This window comes from Saccoglossus kowalevskii, chromosome 1, assembly GCF_978046115.1.
Source record: "Saccoglossus kowalevskii chromosome 1, keSacKowa6.1, whole genome shotgun sequence".
Taxonomy (NCBI): Eukaryota; Metazoa; Hemichordata; class Enteropneusta; family Harrimaniidae; genus Saccoglossus; species Saccoglossus kowalevskii.
Window position 1 is genome coordinate 48836313 of NC_140641.1, and position 26397 is coordinate 48862709.

The window sequence follows — 26397 nt, forward strand, 5'->3', positions numbered from 1 at the left end:
CTATTTAGTGTAATTCTTGTTTTTCAGTAAGCATGTTTGTTTGACTTTCTTTGTGCATCATTTTTTTGGTTTTAACAGTAGCAAATTTTCTAAATATTAGTGAATATTTTTGAATTGTTCTTCAAAATTGCTGACATAATTGCTTCTGATAATTTATGTGTAGGAACTTTTCTTAGATTGATTTGATTTATTCCACTATCATTAATTAATTTAGTGATTATAATGTCAATTTTTTCATTTTAGTGAATATTCTTTGATTGGTTTGATAATTCTTACTCATTATATCAGCCAACAGGCTGTTTGATTAAAATGAAAGATGACATGAATTTATTGCGTGTATTTCCATAAATCCTGACATCTTGGGAGTATTCTGTTTCAATGGAGTATATGCAATATTCTTTCTTTTTGATAACAGATTAGTGTTCCTAGTGCTAATAGATTGGCAGCCATTCCACAATTTTGTTTTCCTGATGCAGCAAATTGGGCAGCTGTCTCTGCATATACAAGTGAAACATTCTCATTTGTGCTCACAAGTATAGATGGATCAAGAACATTTGGATATTGTAGAAGATTATTGGTAAGCATACATATATATATACTTGGTTTGATTAGTTAATCACACAATAATTGTTCAGGTATACATTTAATTTTATTTACCCGTGTTATTATCTGCCTTGTCACTCAAGGCTGCTACAGTTGTTGATGTCATTGACTCAATCGTACAACTGTTTTACATGTATTAACCAGTTTGCAATTTTGGTATGTGTTCTATGTCTGTTTTTCAAGGTAATGGTGAATTTCACTCAAATTTATTGTGGCTGCAATATCTTCAAACTTAGAAATCATATCAATCACTATAAAATGTAAATCATGCTCAATTTTACGCATTTGACATAAAAATAAATGGACATAATGAAGAAATTTATATTGTTAATAATGAGAACCAAATGTTAGTAATATGCTCTCCAATATCTGTCAGATAAATGTTGTAATGCTCATTTGATCATATTTACATATTTATGTTTTTTTTAGAACTAGTTTGTTTTCACATAAACACAGTACAACTTTCCCGTCACTATTTAAAATAGAACATCACTCTGGATTCACACTACTGATTTCCAGATCTATTTATTTTATTTATTAACTCATAACAACCTAGTGGAGGAGGTTAAAGGTTACAAAAGAAAATTACATTGGCTATAAGTATAAAGGAGAACCAAAAACAGACTAAATGGAATTAGTAACAGAATGAACAAAATTAAATACCCACAAAATACTACAAGCAAAATATAAAAAACAGAATAAAAAAAGCCTTGAGCACATAATACTAGATATAGTCAATGGCTAAGTAGGTGCTGATGTCTAATAACACAGCTGTTTTTTATTAAGTTATTATTCAACATTATTTTTATGAATTTATTTTCAGGTCAGTGATAATCTTTTCAGCTTCTTTGTATAAAATATTCCTCTCTTTATTAGCTCCGCTGTCGACTTTGTCGAGCGGAGCTTATCATATGAGTGATTGTCCGTCGTTCGTGTTAGTGTTTTACTTTTTCGGTTTCTTCTTGAAAACTACAAGTTTGAATGCTTTGATACTTAGTGTATATGTACCTTGGGGAGATCTCTCTCAGATTTGTTCATTTTGTGATGATATCTTTAATTCTCTAATTTTGGTGAATATTTTTGGTAAAAAGTGATATTTTCGACTTCTTGTAAAAAACGGTAAGTCCGATTGCTTTGATATTACGAATATAGGTACTACATGTGGACCTCTCTCCGATTTGTTCATTTCGTGATATCTTTAATTCTCTAATTTTGATGAATATTTTTGTCATTTTTTGTAAAAAGTGATATTTTTGACTTCTTGTAAAAAACGGCAGGTCCGATTGCTTTGATACTATGCATATTGTTCATTTGATATCTTCAGTTCTTCAATTGTAATGTGCATTGCTAACAGCGGAGCTATCTCAGCCGACAGGCTGCTTGTTATATACTGGGCATATTATAAGGAAGTGGTGTTCATCTTCAATATCATTTTTGTTTCACAATTTGCAGATCTTGTCGCTACTTTTGATTCTGTTGTGTCTTTCTCTTTCAATTTCTAGACTGTGATTGCTCAGTCAGAATTTAGTTAGAGTACTTTTCATTTCTTAATTTTTTAGCTTGATCAAGTAGTTCTTCAAAATAAAATTTGTTGTATGTCCTCAGTTTGTTCTTTGTATTAGTGTGTTGTCTATTATAATTGTTGATTAAGGTAATCCAATGCTTTATAATTACATTATATTTTATCGTACATGTATATCTGTGACATTTGTGATGATTTTAGTTCATTATTGTCAATATCTGATAGCTTTGTATTTGTAGATTTCAGTACTTGTTAGTTAGGAAGGCTTCCTTAAAAAATAGGCTTTTGAGATTTGTTTAGTTGGTTATTATATTTTATTGACTGCTTTTTAATAAATGAATGGATAAAAGTTCTATAAATTCCCAGAGTGTTTTTTGATACCCCGCGGATGAAGCAACAGAAACTTAGATGTACATCTTCTATAGTAGAGTTGAATGAACTTTCTTCAGCCCAGACTTCACATCTGTATATAAGAATTGGTCTTATTGGTTTGTCAAACAATAGTGAGGGACTGAGACATTCATTATTAGTCCCCGTTTGGACGAAGTCCGAAAACGGGGACTTATAATTCGGTCTCCGTCCGGCCGTGCGTTCGTTCGGAGTCATATCTCAGAATCCCTTGGACCGATCCCATTCATTCTTTGCATGTACCTAGTACTTTATGTGGGACATATGCACATGCAGTGGTTTAGCGATTTGATTCAAAATGGCCGACTGGCAGCCATCTTGTTTTTTGAAAATGTTGTATTTTGGACATGCTTTGTCAGTTTTCATTCAAACTTGGTACATAGATTATACATGTTAGGATACATGTCCATGACGATTTATTTTACAATTGGATCAAAGATGGCCGACTGGCAGCCATCTTGTTTTTTGAAAATGTCGTATTTTGGACATGCTTTGTCAATTTTTATTCAAATTTAGTACATAGATCATACATGTTAGGATACATGTCCCCGACCCTCCATGAATTCCTGAGTCTGTCTGTCCGTGTGTCTGTCCGTCTGTGCGTCAGCCTGTCCAGAGCCATATTTCAGAATCCTGTGGACCGATTCCGTTCATTCTTTGCATGTGCCTAGTACCTTATTTGGGACATATGCACATGCAGTGGTTTAGCGATTTGATTCAAAATGGCCGACTGGCAGCCATCTTGTTTTTTGAAAATTGTTATGATATTCTATTTTTGCTGTAAAATGAATGTATTTTGATAATGCCCAGTTAGCTAGTGAGGCTTGCCCAGCTGCGGAATTAGAATAGACCGCATGTATTGTCATTGCTAATTAATATTCTTTTGTTCGTGCTTGTGCAAGACGAACGTGAACACGAGTTAATCAAGTTGTCACCCAGCTCCCGATCAGTGCAGTGCAGCTCAGCTCAGCTCCGGTGCAGTGTCAACGTGGCAGCCAACGTATGTCTCATGATAATGCCTGACCAATTCGGCATGTGGGACTGATAGATGCAAAACAGCCTGCTGTGGTTCTACGCTGTAAAACCAACTTTAGACAAAGACCTGTGTTTCGCCAGAAAGCATGGTTTGCTGATCTTGGTCTTCTCTCTACACGGACGGTATGGAAGTCGCGTAACATTACGGTCAGTGTCGTGTAATTTGCATTCCCCGAGACCTCTTAGTTTGGAGCTGTAGAACTGATATCGCCGTCGACGTTGCTGTGATTAACTGTACTATCGCTGAAACTACACAATACGAGTTCTGCACTTAGGTAGGGTAGACAATTCCGAGCTGGGCTATTATCATTAATGTTATATTTATTGTGATGTATATTGTTGACCGGTTTGTGATTTATATCACTCCTGTTATTGGTTTATGCTTATTGTATTATTAAATTAGTATTATTGGACATATCCTGACTGTGTGCCTTTGTTTGACCCTTTAGTGTTGCGTTCTGGAGTGCGAGATATTGGCGGCCAGGTTCGCGGGAGACTATCTCGTATTCCCGTTCGTAACAAATTGGCGAGCGTGCCAGGATACGACACGAATTGTTATGATACATTCTAATATATAAATGCTTGAATTGCGTTTGGTGGCCGTACTAATGAATTTAAATTGTACTGAATTTTGTTTGGTTACGTACCATGGGTATGTATTGATCCGTACTGTCGTATTTCTGTAACAGGTCAAACAGAGCATACTGATAATTTGCTTACTATTGAATATATTTGATGAATATTGTGGGTATATAATTGTTCACTCTATTATATTGCGTAAATTTTGGATATTGTTTTGATACCTGTTATTTTAGGGCTAAGGTGCATTCGAGTCTTATTTGCGTAATATTTGTATTGTAAAATATTGTATCTGACACCTCTCCAATCATGACTTCTAGTGTAGAGTTTAATGCTGAAAGTTTTCTGAAATCTGCCAGTGTATGTGTTAAAGATGTAGAGGCATTGCGCAAAGATGAGTTGAAGGCCCTTGGGGAATACCTAGGTATTGGTGAAACACTGTCAGGTATGTTGAAATCTAAGATGGTGCGAGTATTAAGTGAACATTTGCGGTTAGTTGAGGAAGAAGGGGAAGAGATGTCTCTTGACAGCCAGGTAGTTCTAGCTAAGATAGCATGGGAAAAAGAGAGATTAGAAAGACAAGAAAGGGAAAGGGAAAAGGAGAGACAAGAAAGGGAAAAGGATAGACAAGAAAGGGAAAAGGAAAGAAATTTTGAGTTGGAAAAAATGAGATTAGAGCAGGAACTTAATAGAAGTGGTCCTAGTGGGTCAGAATTTGGGTTTAGGTATGGTGGTGGTAAAGTTCAGGAATTTGATATGGCTCGGGAAATTAAATTAGTACCGAGATTTCAAGAGCAGGACGTGGATACCTATTTTTTGTCATTTGAGAAAATTGCCAAACGACTTGCATGGCCTGAACGTTATTGGACCTTGTTGTTGCATAGCGTGTTTACTGGAAAAGCTAGCGAAGTATGTTCCACTCTTGATGAGGAGCAGTATTCAGATTATGAGTTTGTGAAAGCTGCAGTTCAGTCAGCCTATGAATTAGTGCCCGAAGCTTATAGACAGAGATTTAGGCATTTGCAGCGTACCGGTGGGCAAACATTTGTTGAGTTTGCTAGGGAGAAAGAGCTAGTTTTTGATAAATGGTATAGGTCCCTCCAGGCAGAGAAAGATTTTTGTAGTTTACGGGAGGTAGTGTTGTTGGAGGAATTCAAAGATAGCATTCCCCTAGATATTAAAACCCACCTTGATGAGCATAAAGTGAAAAATATTAGAAATGCAGCTGCTGTGGCCGATGATTATGAATTAACCCATAAGAAGAGTGTAAAGTCCTATTCCCCCAGATGGAATAATAGGCGTTCCCGTGGTGCTAATGGTGCATTGGACAGTGAGGCTAGTGGTGCGAGTACTAAAAGTCAGTCTGTAACACCTAAATCAGCTGAGAACAAGAGAGTATGGGAAAAACCTCTTTGTTACTATTGTAAGAAGCCAGGGCATGTGAGGGCAGAGTGTTTCAAGTTGAAGAATGAGAGGCAGTGGAGAAAGCCAGTAGCATTTGCCAGGGTTAGAGACCCTGTTAGGAAAGTAGTAGGGAGTTCAGCCATACCTGGAAAAAGATGTGGAATACTTGATGTACCTGAAGAGTATAAAAACTTTGTGTCAAAGGGTGAGGTATCCCTTGGTAAGGTTAGTGATAGTAAGCCTGTAGTTATACTCAGAGACACTGGGGCAGCTCAGTCTTTAATGTTGGCTGGTGTATTACCTTTAGATAATGTAAATACAGATGCCAGTGTGCTGGTTCAGGGTATTGGAGGTGGTTATGAGTCTGTTCCCTTGTATAATGTCGAGTTGAGGTCTGATTTGGTCACTGGAGATGTGACTGTTGGTGTGGTCAAGTCCTTGCCGATAGAGGGCGTTACTTTTCTACTGGGTAATGACCTGGCTGGGGGTAAGGTGAGTGTACTCCCCGTGGTTTCTTGTAAGCCTGTGGTTAATGACAAGACTGAAGAGTTGCTTGAATTATATCCTGGTATATTCCCTGCGTGTGTTACTAGGTCACAAACTAGTAAGGAGAGACAGGATGAGCTGGTGTCAGAGGTAGTGAAGGAAGACTCTGGTGTGTGGTTAGCGGAGACTTTCTTTGGTGATTTGAAGGATGGTAGTGAGATTAAGACTGACTTCAGTCACTCTTCACTAGTAGAGCAGCAAGAAGCAGATTGCACCTTGAAAGAGCTAATGGCAAGTGCATTGAGTGAGAATGAGGCTGAAAATCTTCCGAAGTGTTGTTATATGAAGGATGGTGTTTTAATGAGGAAGTGGCGACCTCCCAGTTCCCCAGCTGATGAGGACTGGACGGTAGTTCACCAAATAGTGGTGCCTCACTCTTATCGGCATGAGATACTTAGAATAGCTCATTCTATCCCTGTGGCTGGGCACTTGGGTATAAGAAAGACTGAAGCCAGAATAATGGCACATTTTTACTGGCCCAAATTACATAGAGACGTGGTTGACTACTGCAAAACGTGTCATACTTGTCAGGTTGTAGGAAAACCCCAGCCTGCTATTAAGCCTGCTCCTTTGGTGCCTATCCCAGCATTTGGTGAGCCATTCAGTAAGGTATTGGTTGATTGTGTTGGCCCATTGCCTAGAACCAAGACAGGTTTTCGTTTTATGTTAACAATCATGGATATGGCCACTAGGTATCCTGAGGTAGTGCCTTTGAAAACTATAACTGCTAAGGTAGTGGTGGAGGCATTGGTGCATTTTTTTACAAGGTATGGGCTTCCTAAAGAAATTCAGTCTGACCAAGGGTCAAACTTTATGTCTGGGCTATTTCAGGAGGTTATGCATCAACTGGGGGTGAGTCAGCTTAAATCCTCTGCTTATCATCCTCAGTCTCAGGGAGCATTAGAAAGGTACCATCAAACTTTGAAGAACATGCTCAGATCATACTGTACAGAGTGTCCGGAGGATTGGGATAAGGGAATACCCCTTGTATTGTTTGCTACTAGGGACACTCCCAGTGACTCTACAGGGTTTAGTCCATTTGAACTTGTGTATGGTCATAATGTCAGGGGTCCCCTGAAGCTTCTAAGAGAACAGTTTCTAGTTGCTGAGCCAGAGACCAATATGCTAGATTATATATGCAAGTTTCGAGAACGCCTTTTTAAAGCAGGCGAGATAGCTGCTGAACATCTTAAGGTGTCGCAGAATGTTATGAAGAAGAAGTTTGATAGAAATGCAAAAGCACGCCAGTTTAGTCCAGGTGACAAGGTCTTGGTATTATTACCGTTAGTGGGTGAGCCATTAGCTGCTAAGTTTAGTGGGCCCTATGAGATTAAAAAGAAACTTAGTGAGGTCAATTATTTAATTAGTACCCCTGATCGCCGAAAACGTCAACGAGTTTGTCATATTAACATGATAAAGAAGTATTTTGATTGTAAGGGAGAACCCCATAAGATGATAGGTGTAGTTGGTTCTGGTAATCAGACTTTTGAGTGCGAAGATGAAAATGAAGATGATCCTGATCCTGGAGAGTTTGATATGTCACAACTGGATCCACAAACTGCTGTATTATCCAATTCTGAGACCTTATCCAACTTGTCGTCTTTGTTGAGCTATTTACCAGAGCCTCAAAGAGAAAGTTTTTGCGAGTTGATTTTTCAATTTCAACATTTGTGTTCTGATGAATTGAGTCGTACCACTTTGGCTTGGCATGATGTGGATGTCGGGGAGGCTATCCCCATTAAGCAGGCTCCATACAGACTCAACCCTGATAAGTTGGCCAAGGTGAGGAAGGAGGTTCAGTACATGTTACAGCATGATATAATCGAACCCAGTCAGAGTAGTTGGAGTTCTCCCATTGTTCTCATCCCCAAACCTGATGGGTCTTTGAGATTTTGTATTGATTTCCGTAAGGTAAATGCTTTAACTGTTACTGACTCTTATCCTCTTCCCAGAATTGAAGATTGCATTGACAAAGTTGGGAAAGCAAAGTACATCAGTAAGGTAGATTTACTTAAAGGTTATTGGCAGGTTCCTCTGACTAATAAGGCCAAAGAAATATCAGCCTTTGTCACGCCTGATGGTTTGTTTCATTGTAAAGTGCTTCCATTTGGCATGAAAAATGCTCCAGCAACCTTCCAGCGCCTAATGGATAGAGTAATACAAGGTGTACCAAATTGTGTTGTGTATATTGATGATGTGGTCATCTATAGTGAAAATTGGGAAAGTCATTTGCTCCATCTCAGAAAATTGTTCGAAAAGCTCACATGGGCCAATTTGGTTGTAAACTTGACCAAAAGTGAGTTTGCTAAAGCTAAGGTGACTTATTTAGGTCATGTCATAGGTCAAGGTAAAGTGTTGCCACGACTGGCCAAGGTTAAAGCCATTGTCAACTTTCCGGCTCCAAAATCAAAACGAGAAATCCTTAGATTTTTGGGCATGTCTGGTTTCTATCGAAAGTTTGTGGCAAACTATAGTGAGGTTGTGGCTCCACTTACCAATTTGCTAAGTACGAAGGTGAAGTTTATTTGGGCAGATGAATGTGAACAGGCATTCGCAAAGATTAAAGCTGTGTTAATAAGAGAGCCCATTTTAGCTGCTCCAAATTTCAGCAAGTCTTTTAGTTTAGCGATTGATGCTAGTGATATTGGCGTTGGGGGAGTGTTGCTCCAGGAAGATGACTTTGGGGTTGAGAAACCAGTTTGTTATTTTTCAAGAAAATTAAATGTACACCAAAAACGGTATTCTACAATTGAGAAGGAAACTTTGAGCTTGGTATTGTCTCTCCAACATTTTGAAATATATGTGACGAATGGCAATGGTCCTACAACCATTTATACGGATCATAATCCACTTGTGTTTTTGGAAAAATTTAAAACCAAGAGTCATCGTTTATTTCGCTGGAGTTTGATGCTACAACCATACTCTTTGAAAATAGTACATATAGCTGGAAAAGATAATGTATTAGCTGATGCTTTATCACGAGTTTGAGATATGTTATGTAAAATTGCATTAATAGTTTGGATTTGTAGTTTGAAGAACGCATTTCTTTAGAAAAGCGTTCTTTTTTGTATGGGGGAGATGTTATGATATTCTATTTTTGCTGTAAAATGAATGTATTTTGATAATGCCCAGTTAGCTAGTGAGGCTTGCCCAGCTGCGGAATTAGAATAGACCGCATGTATTGTCATTGCTAATTAATATTCTTTTGTTCGTGCTTGTGCAAGACGAACGTGAACACGAGTTAATCAAGTTGTCACCCAGCTCCCGATCAGTGCAGTGCAGCTCAGCTCAGCTCCGGTGCAGTGTCAACGTGGCAGCCAACGTATGTCTCATGATAATGCCTGACCAATTCGGCATGTGGGACTGATAGATGCAAAACAGCCTGCTGTGGTTCTACGCTGTAAAACCAACTTTAGACAAAGACCTGTGTTTCGCCAGAAAGCATGGTTTGCTGATCTTGGTCTTCTCTCTACACGGACGGTATGGAAGTCGCGTAACATTACGGTCAGTGTCGTGTAATTTGCATTCCCCGAGACCTCTTAGTTTGGAGCTGTAGAACTGATATCGCCGTCGACGTTGCTGTGATTAACTGTACTATCGCTGAAACTACACAATACGAGTTCTGCACTTAGGTAGGGTAGACAATTCCGAGCTGGGCTATTATCATTAATGTTATATTTATTGTGATGTATATTGTTGACCGGTTTGTGATTTATATCACTCCTGTTATTGGTTTATGCTTATTGTATTATTAAATTAGTATTATTGGACATATCCTGACTGTGTGCCTTTGTTTGACCCTTTAGTGTTGCGTTCTGGAGTGCGAGATATTGGCGGCCAGGTTCGCGGGAGACTATCTCGTATTCCCGTTCGTAACAAAATGTTGTATTTTGGACATGCTTTGTCAGTTGTCATTCAAACTTTGTACATAGATTATACGTGTTAGGATACATTTCCATGACGATTTATTTCACAATTGGATCAAAGATGGTCGACTGGCAGACATCTTTTTTTTTTTGACTCCCATGTGCGAAGCACAAAATGGGAGTCTTTGCAGTTAGTGTGTCTGTATGTGTGTGTGTGTGTGTGTGTATGTGTGTATGTGTGTCTGACTGTTCCACTGCTATCTCAAGAACCATACATCGGTTTTTGATGAAACTTGGTGCATAGATGCTCTGGGCCAATGCGCAGATTTGATTAGGTTTTGGTAAAAATCCATGCTCGTTAATTACCTAATTTGCATGATAATTAGCTAATTTTTAGCTGTTATATGACTGTTCCACTGATATCTAAAGAACCACTCATTGGATTTTGATGAAACTTGGTACATAGATGCTCTGAACTAATGCTAGGTTTTGATTAGGTTTTGGTTAAAATCCATGCTCGTTAATTACCTAATTTGCATGATAATTAGCTAATTTTTAGCTGTTCTATGACTGTTCTACTGATATCTAAAGAACCACTCATTGGATTCTGATGAAACTTCGTACATAGATTCTCTGAACTAATGCTAAGTTTTGACTAGTTTTTGGTGAAAATCTGTGCATATTACTTACCTAATTTGCATAATGATTAGTCAATTTTTGGGTTTTCCACTGATGTCTCAAGTACTAATCATCACATTTCAATGAAACTTTGTACATAGATCCTCTAAGACTATGCAGAGACCTAATTAGTTTTAGGGTAAATAATTGTGCATATTAATCACCTAATTTGCATAATTAATCAATTTTCACACTGATATCTAAAGTACTAATTTCCATGAAACTGTGTACGTGGATGCTGTAGGACAATAGACAGACCTGATTAATTGTATGTTAAAATCTTCACATAATAATTACCTAATTTGCATAATTAATCAATTTCAAGCTATATCACTGATATCTAAATTATTTCATTTCAATGAAACTTAGTACAAAGATGCTCTAGGACAATGTACAAACCTGATTAGTTTGGGGTTAAAATCTGTTCATAATAATTACCTAATTTGCATAATTAATCAATTTCAAGCTATATCACTGATATCTAAATTAAAAATCCATGCTCATTAATTACCTAATTTGCATGATAATTAGCTAATTTTTAGCTGTTCTATGACTGTTCCACTGATATCTAAAGAACCACTCGTTGGATTTTGATGAAACTTGGTACATAGATGCTCTGAACATATGCGCAGATTTGATTAGTTTTTGGTAAAAATCCGTGCATATTAATTACCTAATTTGCATGATAATTAGCTATTTTTTAGTGGTTCCATGACTGTTCCACTGATATCTAAACAACCACTCATTGGATTTTGATGAAACTTGGTACATAGATTTCTGAACTAATGCTAGGTTTTGATTAGTTTTTGGTAATAATCCGTGGATACTAATTACCTAATTTGCATAATGATTAGTCAATTTTCGGTTTTTCCACTGACATCTCAAGTACTAATCATCACATTTCAATGAAACTTGGTACATAGATGTCATATGACACTGCACAGACCTGATAGTTTTTATGGTAATATCAGTACATGTAATTACCTAATTTGCATAATTAATTAATTTTCAGCTTTTGATATAAGTAGTGAGCATTACATTTCAATGAAACTTGGTACTTACATACTCAAGGACTATGCAGAGATTGATTGTTTCGGATAAATATTTGTGCATATTAATCACCTAATTTGCATAATTAGTTAATTTTCAGCTTTTCCACGGGTATCTCAAGTACTAATCATCGCATTTCAATGAAACTTGGTACATAGATCCTTTAGGACTATGCAGAGACCTGATTAGTTTCAGGGTAAATAATTGTGCATATTAATTACCTAATTTGCATAATTAATTTTCAGCTTTTCTACTGATATCTAAAGTACTAATCATCACATTTCAATGAATCTAAAATTATGCAGAGACCCAATTAGTTTTTGGTAAATATTTGTGCATACTAATCACCTAATTTGCATAATTAACCAATTTCCAACTTTCACACTGATATCTCAGGTACTATTGGTAATCATCACAGACAGACCTGGATAATTGTGGGTTAAAATCTGTACATATTAATTACCCAATTTGCATAATTAACCAATTTTAAGCTTTCACACTGATATCTAAAGTACTAATTTCCATTTTAATGAAACTTAGTACAAAGATGCTCTAGGACAATGTACAAACCTAATTAGTTTGGGGTAAAACTCTGTTCATATTATTTCCCCAATTAGCATAATAATTCATAATTTTTTGGTTCTAATCACATTTCAATTAAACTTGGTACATAAAATGCATGATTTAGTGCAGCTAGTAGACAAACCTACCCATCGTTCTGGTAACATTTTGGATTTAATTATTACCCGTGAGAATATTGTGTTATCATTGGAAGTGAACCAGGCCGCAGCAATCTCTGATCACTATCCCATTTTCTTTAGTTTGTCAAATCATCATGATAATACATCAAATCGTACCAAAATTACTTATCGCAGCTTCAAGAACTTTGATAGGGATAATTTCGCATCTGATCTACTCGAATCTGGGTGTACTAGAACAGTTGACCAGGTAGATTCTACAGCTAAGTTACGTATTTTCAACACTGCTGTATCGGAAACGCTTGACAAACATGCCCCCATGAAGGAGAAGACTGTTCACGTTCGTGTGGCCGAGCCGTGGATAAATGTTGATATTTACCACGCCCGCACTGAACGCCGTAAAGCTGAACGGACGTGGCGGCGAACTGGTTTAACTGTCCATCGCCAAATCTACAAATCTAAACGAAATAAAGTTAATGATCTTATTGATGTATCACGTAGGAGTTATTTCGCTGATAAGATCGCGGATTGTAATGGTGACCAAAGAAAACTGTTTTCCATCGTAAATGGTCTTCTAGGCTCGACAAATAATTTGAATGCGTTGCCGATTCACGATAACAAAATAAATTTAGCGAATCGTTTTAGCATGTTTTTCGTGGATAAGATTAAGAAAATCAATCAAGGACTAAATCTAAATTTATTGAATGGAAACCGTTTTAACGAACTGCGCAAGTTCTCTGGTGATGAATTGAAATGTTTTGAACCAGCCACGGAGGATGAAATAATTAAAATTATAAAAAAATCGTCGTCGGCTTCGTGCGATTTGGACTGTTTACCCACTAATATATTAAAAGATGAAAAGATCCTTTCTATCCTGCTTTCACCTATAACAGATATCATAAATGAATCACTTCGCACTGGAAGTGTTCCTGAGAAAATGAAATGTGCGCTGATTAAACCTCTGCTCAAGAAAGCATCGTTGGATTCAAACATGCTGAAAAATTATCGACCGATTTCTAATTTGTCTTTTATATCTAAAGTCCTTGAACGTGTCGTTGCATCCAGAGTGAAACAACATTTAGAGAATTATTCGTTGTATGAAGAGTTTCAATCAGCGTATCGGACCGCACATAGCACTGAAACGGCTCTTTTGCGGGTCGCTAACGATGTACTATGCAGTATTGATAATTCTAAGAATTCAGTTGCTCTAGTACTTTTGGATCTTTCAGCCGCTTTTGATACTGTGAATCACAGGATTCTCATCGATAGATTGAGATCAAATTTTGGTTTAAATGGTCTCATCATCAAATGGTTTGAGTCGTATTTGAGTAACCGCATTCAAAAAGTGAAAATTGGAAATGTATTTTCTGATATGACGTCTATATTAGTAACCGGTGTTCCACAGGGCTCCGTCTTAGGGCCATTATTGTTCTCAATGTACATGCGTCCATTGGGCGAGTTATTGCGACGTCACGGCGTAAAATATCATTTTTACGCCGATGACACACAGATTTATTTATCGGTTTCTGAAGATGATCAAATTCGCGCCCGGGTGATACTTCAGACATGTATTCAAGATGTTAGCGATTGGATGTCTTGTAATTTCCTACTTTTGAATGTGTCGAAAACTGAATTTGTGTGCATGTCGTCTCGGAGATTCTCACAAGACTCGTGTCCTTTGTCTAGTATCGCAATTGGTGAAGAATTGGTTAGTGCTTCGTCAAGTGCTAGAAACTTAGGTGTCTTGTTTGATTCGCAGCTGTCTATGGAAACACACATTTCTACTATTTGTAGATCTGGATATTCCCATCTAAGAAATATTAATCGTATTCGTAAATCATTATCCCAATCTGATACTGAAAAGTTGGTACATGCTTTCATATCTTCTCGCTTAGACAGCTGTAATTCACTATTGTCTGGTCTCCCTGTAACTAAGATAAAACCTCTTATTCGTGTACAAAATGCAGCAGCCCGCCTTGTCACTCGTGCTCGAAAATATGACCACATTACAGACATTTTTATTAAACTTCATTGGTTACCAGTTGTACAAAGAATCAATTTCAAATTACTTTTACTAGTGTATAAATCTTTGTATGGTTTTGCCCCAAATTATCTATGTGAATTAATCGAATTTTATGTACCGGGTCGTAGTTTAAGATCTGAATCGAAGTTTCTTATTAAAACTCGTCAGATGTGTAGTAAAAAGTCCAAGGTGTTATACAAAGACCGTGCTTTTGAAAATTTAGGTCCTAAACTTTTTAATGAATTACCTCTGTCTGTTCGTTCTAGTCCTTCAGTAGACATTTTTAAATCCAGACTGAAAACGCACTTATTTAAATGTGCTTTTAATATTTGACTGATTGTTTATTGTATCAGCGCCTTTGATCTTCATATGTTGGAATTGTTGCGCTTAATTAAATAGAGTTATTATTATTATTTATTATTATTATTACATAGAGTTTTTGTTACATTGCGCAGACCTCATTAGTTTTACAATCAAATCTGTTCATGTTAATTTTCTGATTTGCATAGTTAGTTTTCAGCTAAGTAATTTCAAATTATATTTAATGTGTCTCCAATACTCTCAGCACATGGGAGTTCTTTCTAAGCTTTCTTTGATTTTTTTATGCGGTATCTTGGGCGTGCTCTGTCAGTTTTCATTCAAATTTGGCACATACATGTACATGTACTTTATACATGTTAGGATGCATATCCATGACAATCTGTTTCAAAATCTGGTCAAGGATGGCCGATTGACAGCCATCTGACTTTTTGGTCTTACTACTATATTCCCACAATTTATGTACCATTTTTATTCGTATTTGGCATATACATCATACATATCAGTGTGTTTCATAATCAGATCAAAGATGGCCGAATACCGGCTGTTTTTATTTTTGGCCATATTACTACTACACGTGTTTTGATGTAAATAAATAATCTGTTGTATACGCCACTTGGAACTCAAGTTTCAAGGACACGCTCGCAACAACCCCTCCGCTTTAATATGACGAGCACAAAGAGAACTTTCAAAAATTTAACGGGTACTGTCTCATTTTCAATAACTTGTTTAATTTAGTGTTTAAAGAGAATAATGCTTTCATTCCTTTGTATTGAAAGAAACTTTTGGTGATGATGCCCCATTATATGACCTTGTGAAACGCTGGCATCATGAATTCAAACATGGAAGGAAGTCTGTGGAAACAGCTCCCGGACCTGGTCGTCCCTTTTCTGTCATTGATGAGGCATCTGACCGTCAAGTTGAGGCAGCCATTTTGGAAGATCAACGCATTACTGTTCGCCAAATAGCCCAAGAGGTGAAGATTAGACAGGGTCTGTGGAAACTATCATTCATGACCATTTGCATATGCATAAGGTGTCTGTCAGATGGATTCCCAGGTTGCTCACACTTTTCCAGAAGCAAGCATGGGTTGACTGCTCAAGGATGAATTTGGAGATGTGCCAAGAAGATGAGTCAAAGTTTTTCAAAAGACTGATTACACAGGATGAAACTTGGGTCCATCACTATGATCCAGAGACCAAAGCCCAGTCAATTCAGTGGAAGCACTTGGACTCACCACCTCCAAAAAAGAAGGGTGCAGCCCTCCGCTGGCAAGGTTATGCTCACAGTCTTCTGGGACCAGAACGGAGTAGTGATGACAGATTTCATGGCAAAGGGTACCACAATTACAGAAGCCTATTATGCTTCACTTTTGATGAAATTAAGAGAAGCTATCATGGGGTATCCTCCTCCTGCAGGACAACGTTCCTGTCCACAACTTGCATGTCGCCAGATCAGAAGCACAGGCGTGTGGCTATGAAATCCTTCCCCATCCCCCTTACTCTACTGAACTTGCACCCTCTGACTTTCATCTCTTCCCAGCCATGAAGTTTGAAAGGAAAGTGTTTCTCAGATGATGCAGCCTTGATTTCCGAAGTTAGGACGTGGTTGGAGGACCAACCTGGGGTGTTCTACAAAAACGGTTTCCAGAGCTGCATCAAACGATGGGAGAAATGCATAACTCTGGGTGGTTCCTATGTAGAGAAAGACTAATAACTTTGCCAAGTTACATTAATCTCCTGCTATGGGAAATGGGTCAAGGGGCATTACTTATTGAACACCCCTCATAGCAAATATTTTTGATAAAAAAAATGCTGTTTTTGACTTCTTTTTGAAACTTAACAGCTCAATTCTTTTGATTCTTGGTATGGTTTGTAACAAGCTGATAACAATTACAGTTGCCAAAGCAACAACCATATAAACCACCATGGCTGTGTTTTAGAACATTGTGCTAACAATTACCATGGCAAATCACTAATATAGAACCGTATATTACACTATCAACTTTGTTTTGCTGAAGGCACTCTACAAGGACAGTGGAGCTATTTAAACCATGTGGTCACTTGTTTTAGTAAGGGGTAAATTATTAAAAACTCTGAAAGGTAGAACTACTGTGCAAATTTCCCTTTACCAAGTTTTGAGAAGCATGTTTTTGAGATGCATGCATGTATATACTGGTATGTGGATGTAACTACCGATATCTAATTCAATACAACTGGGTATGTAGCTGCATAGAAATAATACTAAACCTGATATGAAATCTATCAGTTGAATTATTGTGGTCAGTTAATGGTTATCAAGTCTTTTATATATTAGTTCAACATATTCTTGCCTGTGGTGAGTGCAGTAATTTGCATATATGGTAAGATATGTATTTAATTGCTGTGTTGTTGTAGTTTAGTTCATCAGTGTAAGTATCTGTATCTGTGTTTATGGATGTCAATATATTTGTGTCTATTCCACCAATATCTCAACAACCAATTATTAGATTTCAATGATGCTTTGTGAAATTACAATATGTAATGAACAGTGCCAAAATAAATTCAGATACTAATAAGCTACTTAATTATGCACATATTATCAACACATCGAACACAACGCAGCACATCGACTGTAGCACTTTAAGCTCTGGAAATTATAACATTATCTGAATCTGAGCACTGGTTCTTGTACTATCAATGAAACAAGAATTCCATTCATATGTAAATTTATTGTTAACAAATTAGAATATGACTGCTCAGTTTCATCTATTTCCGATCACTGATTCTTGAGATATTGCTTTTACAACATTATCTCCCGTTGTCTGTCCATAAATAAAAGTCTTCTAATCAAATATGCCAGATTTTGATTAATTACTCTACTGTTATTTGAAAAATACTACATGTACATGTAGTTTTGAGGAACATACATGTATACTCACCAAATTTTGCTTAGATATGTTGCTGTACAATTATTATTTTAACTAGTACATGTACTTTCCTCTCAAAATTTGTAGATACATGTATATTATTACATTGTTTAAGAAGTTTTATACACAATTTCACTATGTGAAGAGAGGTTCATACCAGCACATGTGTATTAATTTCTAGTTTTTATCTATCCATCCATTTATTATTTAATCTAGATTTTCAATGGGTTGTAATATTTTATTTTATCTTTTTGACTACCAGCCAGAAGGCAGTGGATTAAGGCTACCAATAGTGTATTGTATTGTCAGTCCAGTTGGGTGTTTTAATCTTTATTCTAAATTACTTGATGAAGTAGAGGAAAGAAGAATGCATCAATCTGATGATAGTGTACACAAATTTTTACAAGCTGTAAGTGCAAGAATCATGCCAAAACCAGTGAGTACTTCCATTTCAACTGTGATTTACTGATCACTCTCATTGTTTATATGTGGTTTTTACAGATGCATGAATTCTAATATTTACACATAGAGCTCCCCACCTCACATATTGCCCATAGCCAACTAACATGATTTATATAATCATGTTTCATCTGTTGCATTATTGTTGTGATTGCCAATATTTAGAAATATGTGCCAATATTTAGAAAATGACATAAATCTCAATAATACCACACAGTATTCTGATTTGTTAATCCCATTCTTGACTTGTCAGATAAATAGATACAAGACAACATGACAGATGTAGTGATATCTTCATTCCACAAAGATCCAGCGAGTCAAAATTCTTGCTCACATAAAACTAAGTTGCATTTTTCATGGCATTAAACGTTTTTTTCATGGCATAATAATCATGACTGAATTATAAGCAATGTTTGTAGCACCTTGAAGTATGTTTACATTTCAATTCACACTACCGTTTTTGGCCTGCTATCAGCAGTTGAATGTTACATTTTTGACTTCTTCTTACAAACTGTAATCTGTATGGCTTTCATAATTTACTACAAATATACCTTGGATGGTTTTCTCTCAGACTTGTTCATTTTGTGACAATATACCTTGAATTCTTTAATTTTAGTGAAAATTGCTGCTATTACAACAATGTAGGTGGCATAGATGCATGTCAAGGTAGTCAAGGGGAAAATGTCTGTCCTTGCTGTTGTAGTTATTGTTGTTGTTAACTAGCTCTGTTGAAAAACATTTCCTTGTATACAATAACTCAAATTTTTTAGTCCCCGTTCGGACGCAGTCCGAAAACGGGGACTTATGTTTTGACCTTTGTGTGTCCATGCGTGCGTGCGTGTGTGTGTGTGTGCGTGTGTCTGTGCGTGCGTCCGGACCTGTATCTTAAAAATGTCTGAACCAATCACAATCAAACTTCACACATACATCATACATGATATTATACATATGCACGTCAATTTGTTTCACGATTTGATTCAAAATGGCCAAATGGCGGCCATTTTTGTGCTAAAAATCCTAAAAATCAATCATTTCTCAGCTGTTTACAAATGGATTTTGTTCAAACTTGGTATATACATTAGACATTATAGGACCTTGATGCAAATAATTTTGTTTTTCAGATAAGATTCAAAATGGCCGACTGGCGGCCATTTTGTATTAATGAATGTGGTTCTCGTGCCATATCTCTGACTTGCTCTCACTGATTACGTTCAAATTTTATTCATTATACATCATGTCATAGATAGACAGATATATTGGTTTGACAATCCTATTCAAAATGGCCAAATGGTGGCCTTTTTTGTGCTAAACAATCATCAAATATCAAGCATTTCTGGCATTTATGGATGGATTTCGTTCAAACTTGGTACATATATTAGACATTACAGGTTCCTGATGCACATCATTTATTTTTCAGATCGGATTCAAAATGGCCGACTGGCGGCCATTTTGTTTTAATGAATGGGCTTCTAGACCCATATCTCCAACTTGTTTTGACTGATAATATTTTCAAATTTTAAATATTCATTATACATCATGTCATAGATAAACAGATATATTGGTTTGACTATCCTATTCAAAATGGCCGAATGGTGGTCATTTTTGTGCTAAAAAATCATCAAATATCAAGCATTTATGGGTGGATTTCGTTCAAACTCGGTACATACATTAGACATTACTGGTTCCTGATGCTCGTCATTTTATTTTTCAGATTGGATTCAAATTGGCTGACTGGCAACCATTTTGTTTTAATGATTTGTCTTAAATGCTTTGACTTATTATATTTAAATTTTATATATTCGTTATACATCATGTTATATATATATATACATGTATTCAAAATGGCTGATTTTGAATGCTGTTCCAGAGCAATGTCTCTCAATATGGACAAGTACTTGTTTGACGATCAGATACAAATGTCAATCATTTTAATGTTAAAAAATCATATTCCTGACATGGTATAACCATTCAAGCTATATTACTATAAACAAAACTATATATTATAAATTTGATAACTAACAGGGACTGTGCCATGCATGGCTTGTTTTATTCAACTTGGTGCTAGATGCTAGTCATTTTATTCACAGATTGGTTTCAAAATAGCAATCTGACATCCATTTTCAGTTCCAATTCAAATGCAGTCCAAAAATGAGGACTTATAGATTATTGACGTCCTGTACATTTGTGTGTGCATGCATCTCACCTTTATCTCAGACATGCCGGGGCCAATCTCTTTCAAACTTTACACATACTCATACATCATGGGATACACAAATACATGCACATCAGTTTGTTTCATGCTCATTTCTATGCTCAGAATCGATCAAAATCAAGCATTTCTGCCATTCCGTACCAGGATTTCAGTTACCCTATACATGGAAAGATATTGTCCATCCTGGTGCAAACATTGAACATATATAAACTGTACCATAATGTTTTTCAGATCAGATTCAAAATTGCCAAATGCAATTTCTAGAGCCATGTATTTGACATACATTGACTGATTGCGATCAAACAAATACATTATGTCTTGTGTCATTTGGTTTATGCTCTGATTAAAAATGGTTGACTTATTTCAACTTTTTTCACTATTAAACTAACAGGGTCTAGTCTGTGACATGACTTGCTGTTTCAGGGCCATGTCTTGACACTTGCTTCATGCACTATATCACACATAAGCACATGCATTTGTTTTATGATTCAATTCAAGATGGCTAAATTGCAACCATCTTAGTTCCAGAAATTCATCAAAATCAAGTACTTCTGCAGTTCCAGGCAGAACTTGCTTGTCTTCCGACATACTTTTGGAATTTGGTACATTGAACATGATGAGACCTTGACCGAGTGGAGCTTATCATATGGGTGATTGTCCGTCGCTGTCCGTCGTCGCCGTCCGTGTTAATGTTTTACTTTTTCAACTTCTTCTTGAAAACTACAAGCCTGAATGCTTTGATACTTGCTGTATATGTACCTTGGGTAGACCTCTCTCGGATTTATTCATTTCATTATGATATCTTCAATTCTCTAATTTTGGTGAATATTTTTGTCATTTTTGGTAAAAAGTGATATTTTCAACTTCTTGTTAAAAACCGCAAGTCCAATTGCTTTTATATTACATATATAGGTACTACATGTGGACCTCTCTCAGATTTGTTCATTTTGTAATGATATATTTAATTCTCTAATTTTGGTGAATATTTTTGTCATTTTTGGTAAAAAGTGATATTTTCGACTTCTTGTTAAAAACCGCAAGTCCAATTGCTTTGATATTACATATATAGGTACTACATGTGGTCCTAACTCAGACATGTTCATTTCATGTTGATGTCTTCCATTCTCTAATTTTGATGAATATTTTTGTAATTTTTGGTAAAAAGTGATATTTTCGACTTCTTGTTGAAAACCGCAAATCCAATTGCTTTGATATCACATATATAGGTAGTACATGTAGACCTCTCTCAGATTTTAAACTCGTATTTGCTGTCGACATAGGAAGTAAAGTAAGCAAAAAACACGCCACTACACATCGCGTGGACGGGTTTCATGTTCTCTGCACGTAATAAGCTCGGTTATTAAGCATCCTTTTTTGGGGATGCCCGGTGGCCGAGGGGAAGACGTGTAGTGGCGTGAAGCTAGGCGATTAGGTGCCGTACGCGAGCGCCGGTTCGAGTCACGCACGCAGTACGTGTTTACTATAATTAGACATAGTCTTTACCTTGCCGTTTATTCGATGTTATTTGCTAACTCTCTCAGATTTGTTCATTTCGTGATGATATCCTCAATTCTCTAATTTTAGTGAATATTTTTGATAAAAAGTGATATTTTCGACTTCTTGTTGAAAACCGCAAGTTTGATTGCTTTTATAATATATAGGTACTACATGTGGACCTCTTTCAGATTTGTCTCGCTGCTTTATATATATATATTGTTCATTTTCTAATGATATTTTCAGTTCTTTAATTGTAATGTGCATTGCTAACAGCGGAGCTATCTCAGCCAACAGGCTGCTTGTTTGTTGAAATCTATGAATATCAATTACCTAATTTGTATGATAATGTACCAATCTAAAGAACCACTTAAAGGATTTTGATGAACTTGGTACCTAGATGCTCTGTGCGGAATAATTACCTGATTTGTATGATAATTAGTCGGTTTTCAGCTTTTCCATCAATATCTCAATTACTTATCATCTTTTTTTCAAGAAAGAGTAAAAACACTAAGACAATAAACTAATGTATGTTTATATACCTCCTAATTTGCATAAGAATTAATCATCACATTATAAGGAAACTTGGTAAATATGTGCTCTGGAACAATTACAGACCTAATTAATTTAGGGTTGAAATCTATGCATAATAATTGCATAATAATTAATAATTGCCTAGAAACAATGCGTTAGTTTTGGATTGTAATTCAAGCATACTAATTGCATAATCATCACCTTTCATTGAAATTTGGTTCATAGTTGCTCTGAAGTTTGAAGTTTATTAGGAATCCTGTCAGCTAAATGCTGTTTTACAAGGAGCCATTTAAAATGTTACATTAAAATACAATACAGAAAAAAAGCTATAAAAATATATACAAGCTACAATTCCATTAGAATATTTTTGACTCCCGTGTGCGAATCACAAAAAGGGAGTCTTTGCAGTAAGTGTGTCTGTCTGTCTGTTTGTGTGTCTGTGTGTGTGTCATTAAATTCACTGCATTAAATTTATATATTTTAGTGTTGAGTTGACTCTGCCAATTGTATTTAACTGTTAAAATATATAATTGTACTTTAGGGTAATTCTATAGAAGTAAAGATAAATACTGATACTATATTATTACAAAGACCAATGGATTCAAGACTAGAACATGTAAGTATACAAATTACAATATGCTGTTGTTTTTCCACTCTTGTTATCATACAAGTTTGTACTTTCAACAGCTCTGTTTTTTTGTTTTGTTTTTCATAATAGTACAGAAGTACTGTTGGTAACTGTGTCTGTGTAGTTGTCATGCCAATATATTATTTTGTTATTTTTTTCTTTTTACGCATTTGATTGCACTTTCGTTTTTTATTAACTGCTACGACTCACATGCGCTTGTGTCATTATCGTTTTTTTTAGTATTGTCTAGTATTATTGATATTTATACTAACACTCATTGAATATTGTTTTCCAAAATATTTTATTTTTTGGAATGTAAATGGCATTCAAAATAAGAGCCAGGATGATGAGTTTATTAACTTTATTTCTCCATTAGAGGTCAGGAGACCTGGTTGAATAGTGATATAACCCAAGTTTCTCTCCCAGCTGTCTTAGATAATTATGAAAAAATCCGTAAAGATAGACAGTCTGGAAATAACACATCAAAATGTAGGAGAGGTGGGGTTGCTGTTTTGTTCAAGGACAAATTTAAACATTTCATCACAAGAATTAATACAGAAAATAATATGATGATATTCTCTGGTGTAAAATTGATAAAAAGCTATTTAACCAGCAGTGATTTATATATTGGCTGCATATATATACCTCCAGAAAACTCATCTATTTATAAAAATAATGAAAGTGATAAATTCTTACTGCTTGAGAGGGATATAGCACATGTCTCTGCTAAAGGAGATGTTATCCTGTTAAGTGATTTCAACTCTAGAGTTGGCATCATTAATGATTTAGTAAATGAAGAAAATAATAAACATATTCCCCTCCCTCTTAACTATATCGCTGACAACTTTAGAGAAAGACGTAGCATGGATAACAAAGCAAAAACTAACACTAACAAATTTGGTAGAAAATTAATTGAGCTTTGCATGGACAGTAACTTGATTATTCTCAATGGGCGCACCATTGGTGATTCATCTGGTAAATACACCTGCTACACAGCAAATGGGTGCAGTACCGTTGATTATGCAATCACATCTACTTTTTTGTGTGAAAATGTTCAGTATTTCAAAGTGCATGACCTAACCTGCATCTCAGACCACTGTCCCATATCACTGTCTCTGTCTTTTAAAATTGATGTAAACAATATTAACATAAGAAAAACGCAAAGTCAAAATGAACATGAAACCACTACCAGCCAAATACAATTGGGACAATGAAGCAAAACTAAATTTCAGGGAACTTCTTGAAATTGCTAAAGAAAATGAAATTAGCAACATTATAAACAAAATTGATTCAAACAATTGTGATGTTGTTGTTACAGAATTTAGTGCTTTGCAGTCGCAGACAAAACTGTAAAATCAAAGAAAGTTTAGAAAGAACTCCCATGTGCTGAGAGTATTGTAACACATTAAATATAATTCGGAATTACTTAGCTGAAAACTAATTATGCAAATCAGAAAATTAATATGAACAGATTTTAGTGTAAAACTAATGAGGTCTGCGCAATGTAACAGAAAATCTATGAACCAAGTTTAATTGAAATGTGATTAGAACCAAAAAATTATGAATTATTACGCTAATTAGGGAATTAATATGAACAGATTTTTACCCCAAACTAATTAGGTTTGTACATTGTCCTCGAGCATCTTTGTACTAAGTTTCATTGAAATGGAATAATTAGTACTTTAGATATCAGTGTGAAACCTTAAAATTGGTTAATTATGCAAATTAGGTAATTAATATGTACAGATTTCAACCCAAAATTATCGAGGTCTGTCTATTGTCCTACAGCATCCATGTGCAAACATTCATTACCTGAGATATCAGTGTGAAAGTTGGAAATTGGTTAATTATGCAAATTAGGTGATTAATGTGCACAAATATTTACCAAAAACTAATTTGGTCTCTGCATAATTCTAGATTCATTGAAATGTGATGATTAGTACTTTAGATATCAGTAGAAAGGCTGAAAATTAATTATGCAAATTAGGTAATTAATATGCACAATTATTTAGCCTACAACTAATCAGGTCTCTGCATAGTCCTAAAGGATCTATGTACCAAGTTTCATTGAAATGCGATGATTAGTACTTGAGATACCCATGGAAAAGCTGAATATTAATATGCACAAATATTTATCCGAAACAATCAATCTCTGCATAGTCCTTGAGTATGTAAGTACCATGGTTCATTGAAATGTAATGCTCACTACTTATATTAAAAGCTGAAATTTAATCAATTATGCAAATTAGGTAATTATATGTACTGATATTACCATAAAAACTATCAGGTCTATGCAGTGTCATATGACATCTATGTACCAAGTTTCATTGAAATGTAATGATTAGTACTTGAGATATCAGTGAAAAACCAAAAATTGACTAATCATTATGCAAATTAGGTAATTAGTATCCACAGATTATTACCAAAAACTAATCAAAACCTAGTATTAGTTCAGAGCATCTATGTACCAAGTTTCATCAAAATCCAATGAGTGGTTGTTTAGATATCAGTGGAACAGTCATGGAACCACTAAAAAATAGCTAATTATCATGCAAATTAGGTAATTAATATGCACAGATTTTTACCAAAAACTAGTCAAATCTGCGCATTGGCCCAGAACATCTATGCACCAAGTTTCATCAAAAACCGATGTATGGTTTTTGAGATAGCAGTGGAACAGTCGGGCACACATACACACACACATACACACACACACATACAGACACACTCCCATTATGTGCTTTGCACATGGGAGTCAAAAAATAACACCCAAAATTAGAAAAAAGAAAAAAAGAGAAATTAAATTATGGTTTGAATTCGGAATGAACTTAAAACTGCTATCAAGTTGTTTCAGCAATATCCTCTTGATCCGTTCACCAGGGGAAAATACTTTGTCATAAAAAATTAACTAAAAGGAAAAAATATGACTTAAAACAGCACCAGTTATAAAAGCTAAGTGATTCTGAAGGTGAACCATCAAACTTTTGGAAGCTGTTACGAGACTTAAACTCAGATTGTTTAGATAACAATAACAATTCAATTGAGCCCAATGAACGGCTGTCTTACTTTAAAAAGCTTTTAAACAATAACAGCCTATCAACTGATTTAGAAACAAATTGCCCTAATAAAAACAATTTAAATGAAATTTAGTCAAACTGATTGGACTACTGAAAACAAAACAAACAGCAAAAATGATTTGAATGGCCAAATCACTATACCTGAAATCAAAAAAGCAATTTAATCAACTTAAACTAAATAAAACATCAGGGAAGGACGAGCTCTGTAATGAAATGTTTAAATATGGAGAATTCTACATTCTTGAAGTGTTTCAAAAATTGTTTAGTCATATATATAATTCAGGTATTTTTCCAGCCAGTTGGAACACGAGCTTAGTCGTTCCTATTCACAAGTCAGGGTCCAAGACAATTCCTA

General features: G+C 35.6%; 1 protein-coding gene across 2 annotated transcripts in view; it reads left to right on the top strand.

The window, feature by feature from the left end:
- LOC102805324 (DENN domain-containing protein 2B-like) overlaps positions 1-26397 on the top strand; it is a 124558-nt gene that overhangs the window by 53312 nt on the left and 44849 nt on the right. For both annotated transcript variants that reach the window (XM_085502740.1, XM_085502743.1), the window contains exons 6-8: positions 416-577; positions 17901-18074; positions 22879-22953. In XM_085502740.1, the coding sequence (XP_085358866.1) occupies positions 416-577; positions 17901-18074; positions 22879-22953 (411 nt within the window). The remainder of the gene's footprint in view (positions 1-415; positions 578-17900; positions 18075-22878; positions 22954-26397) is intronic.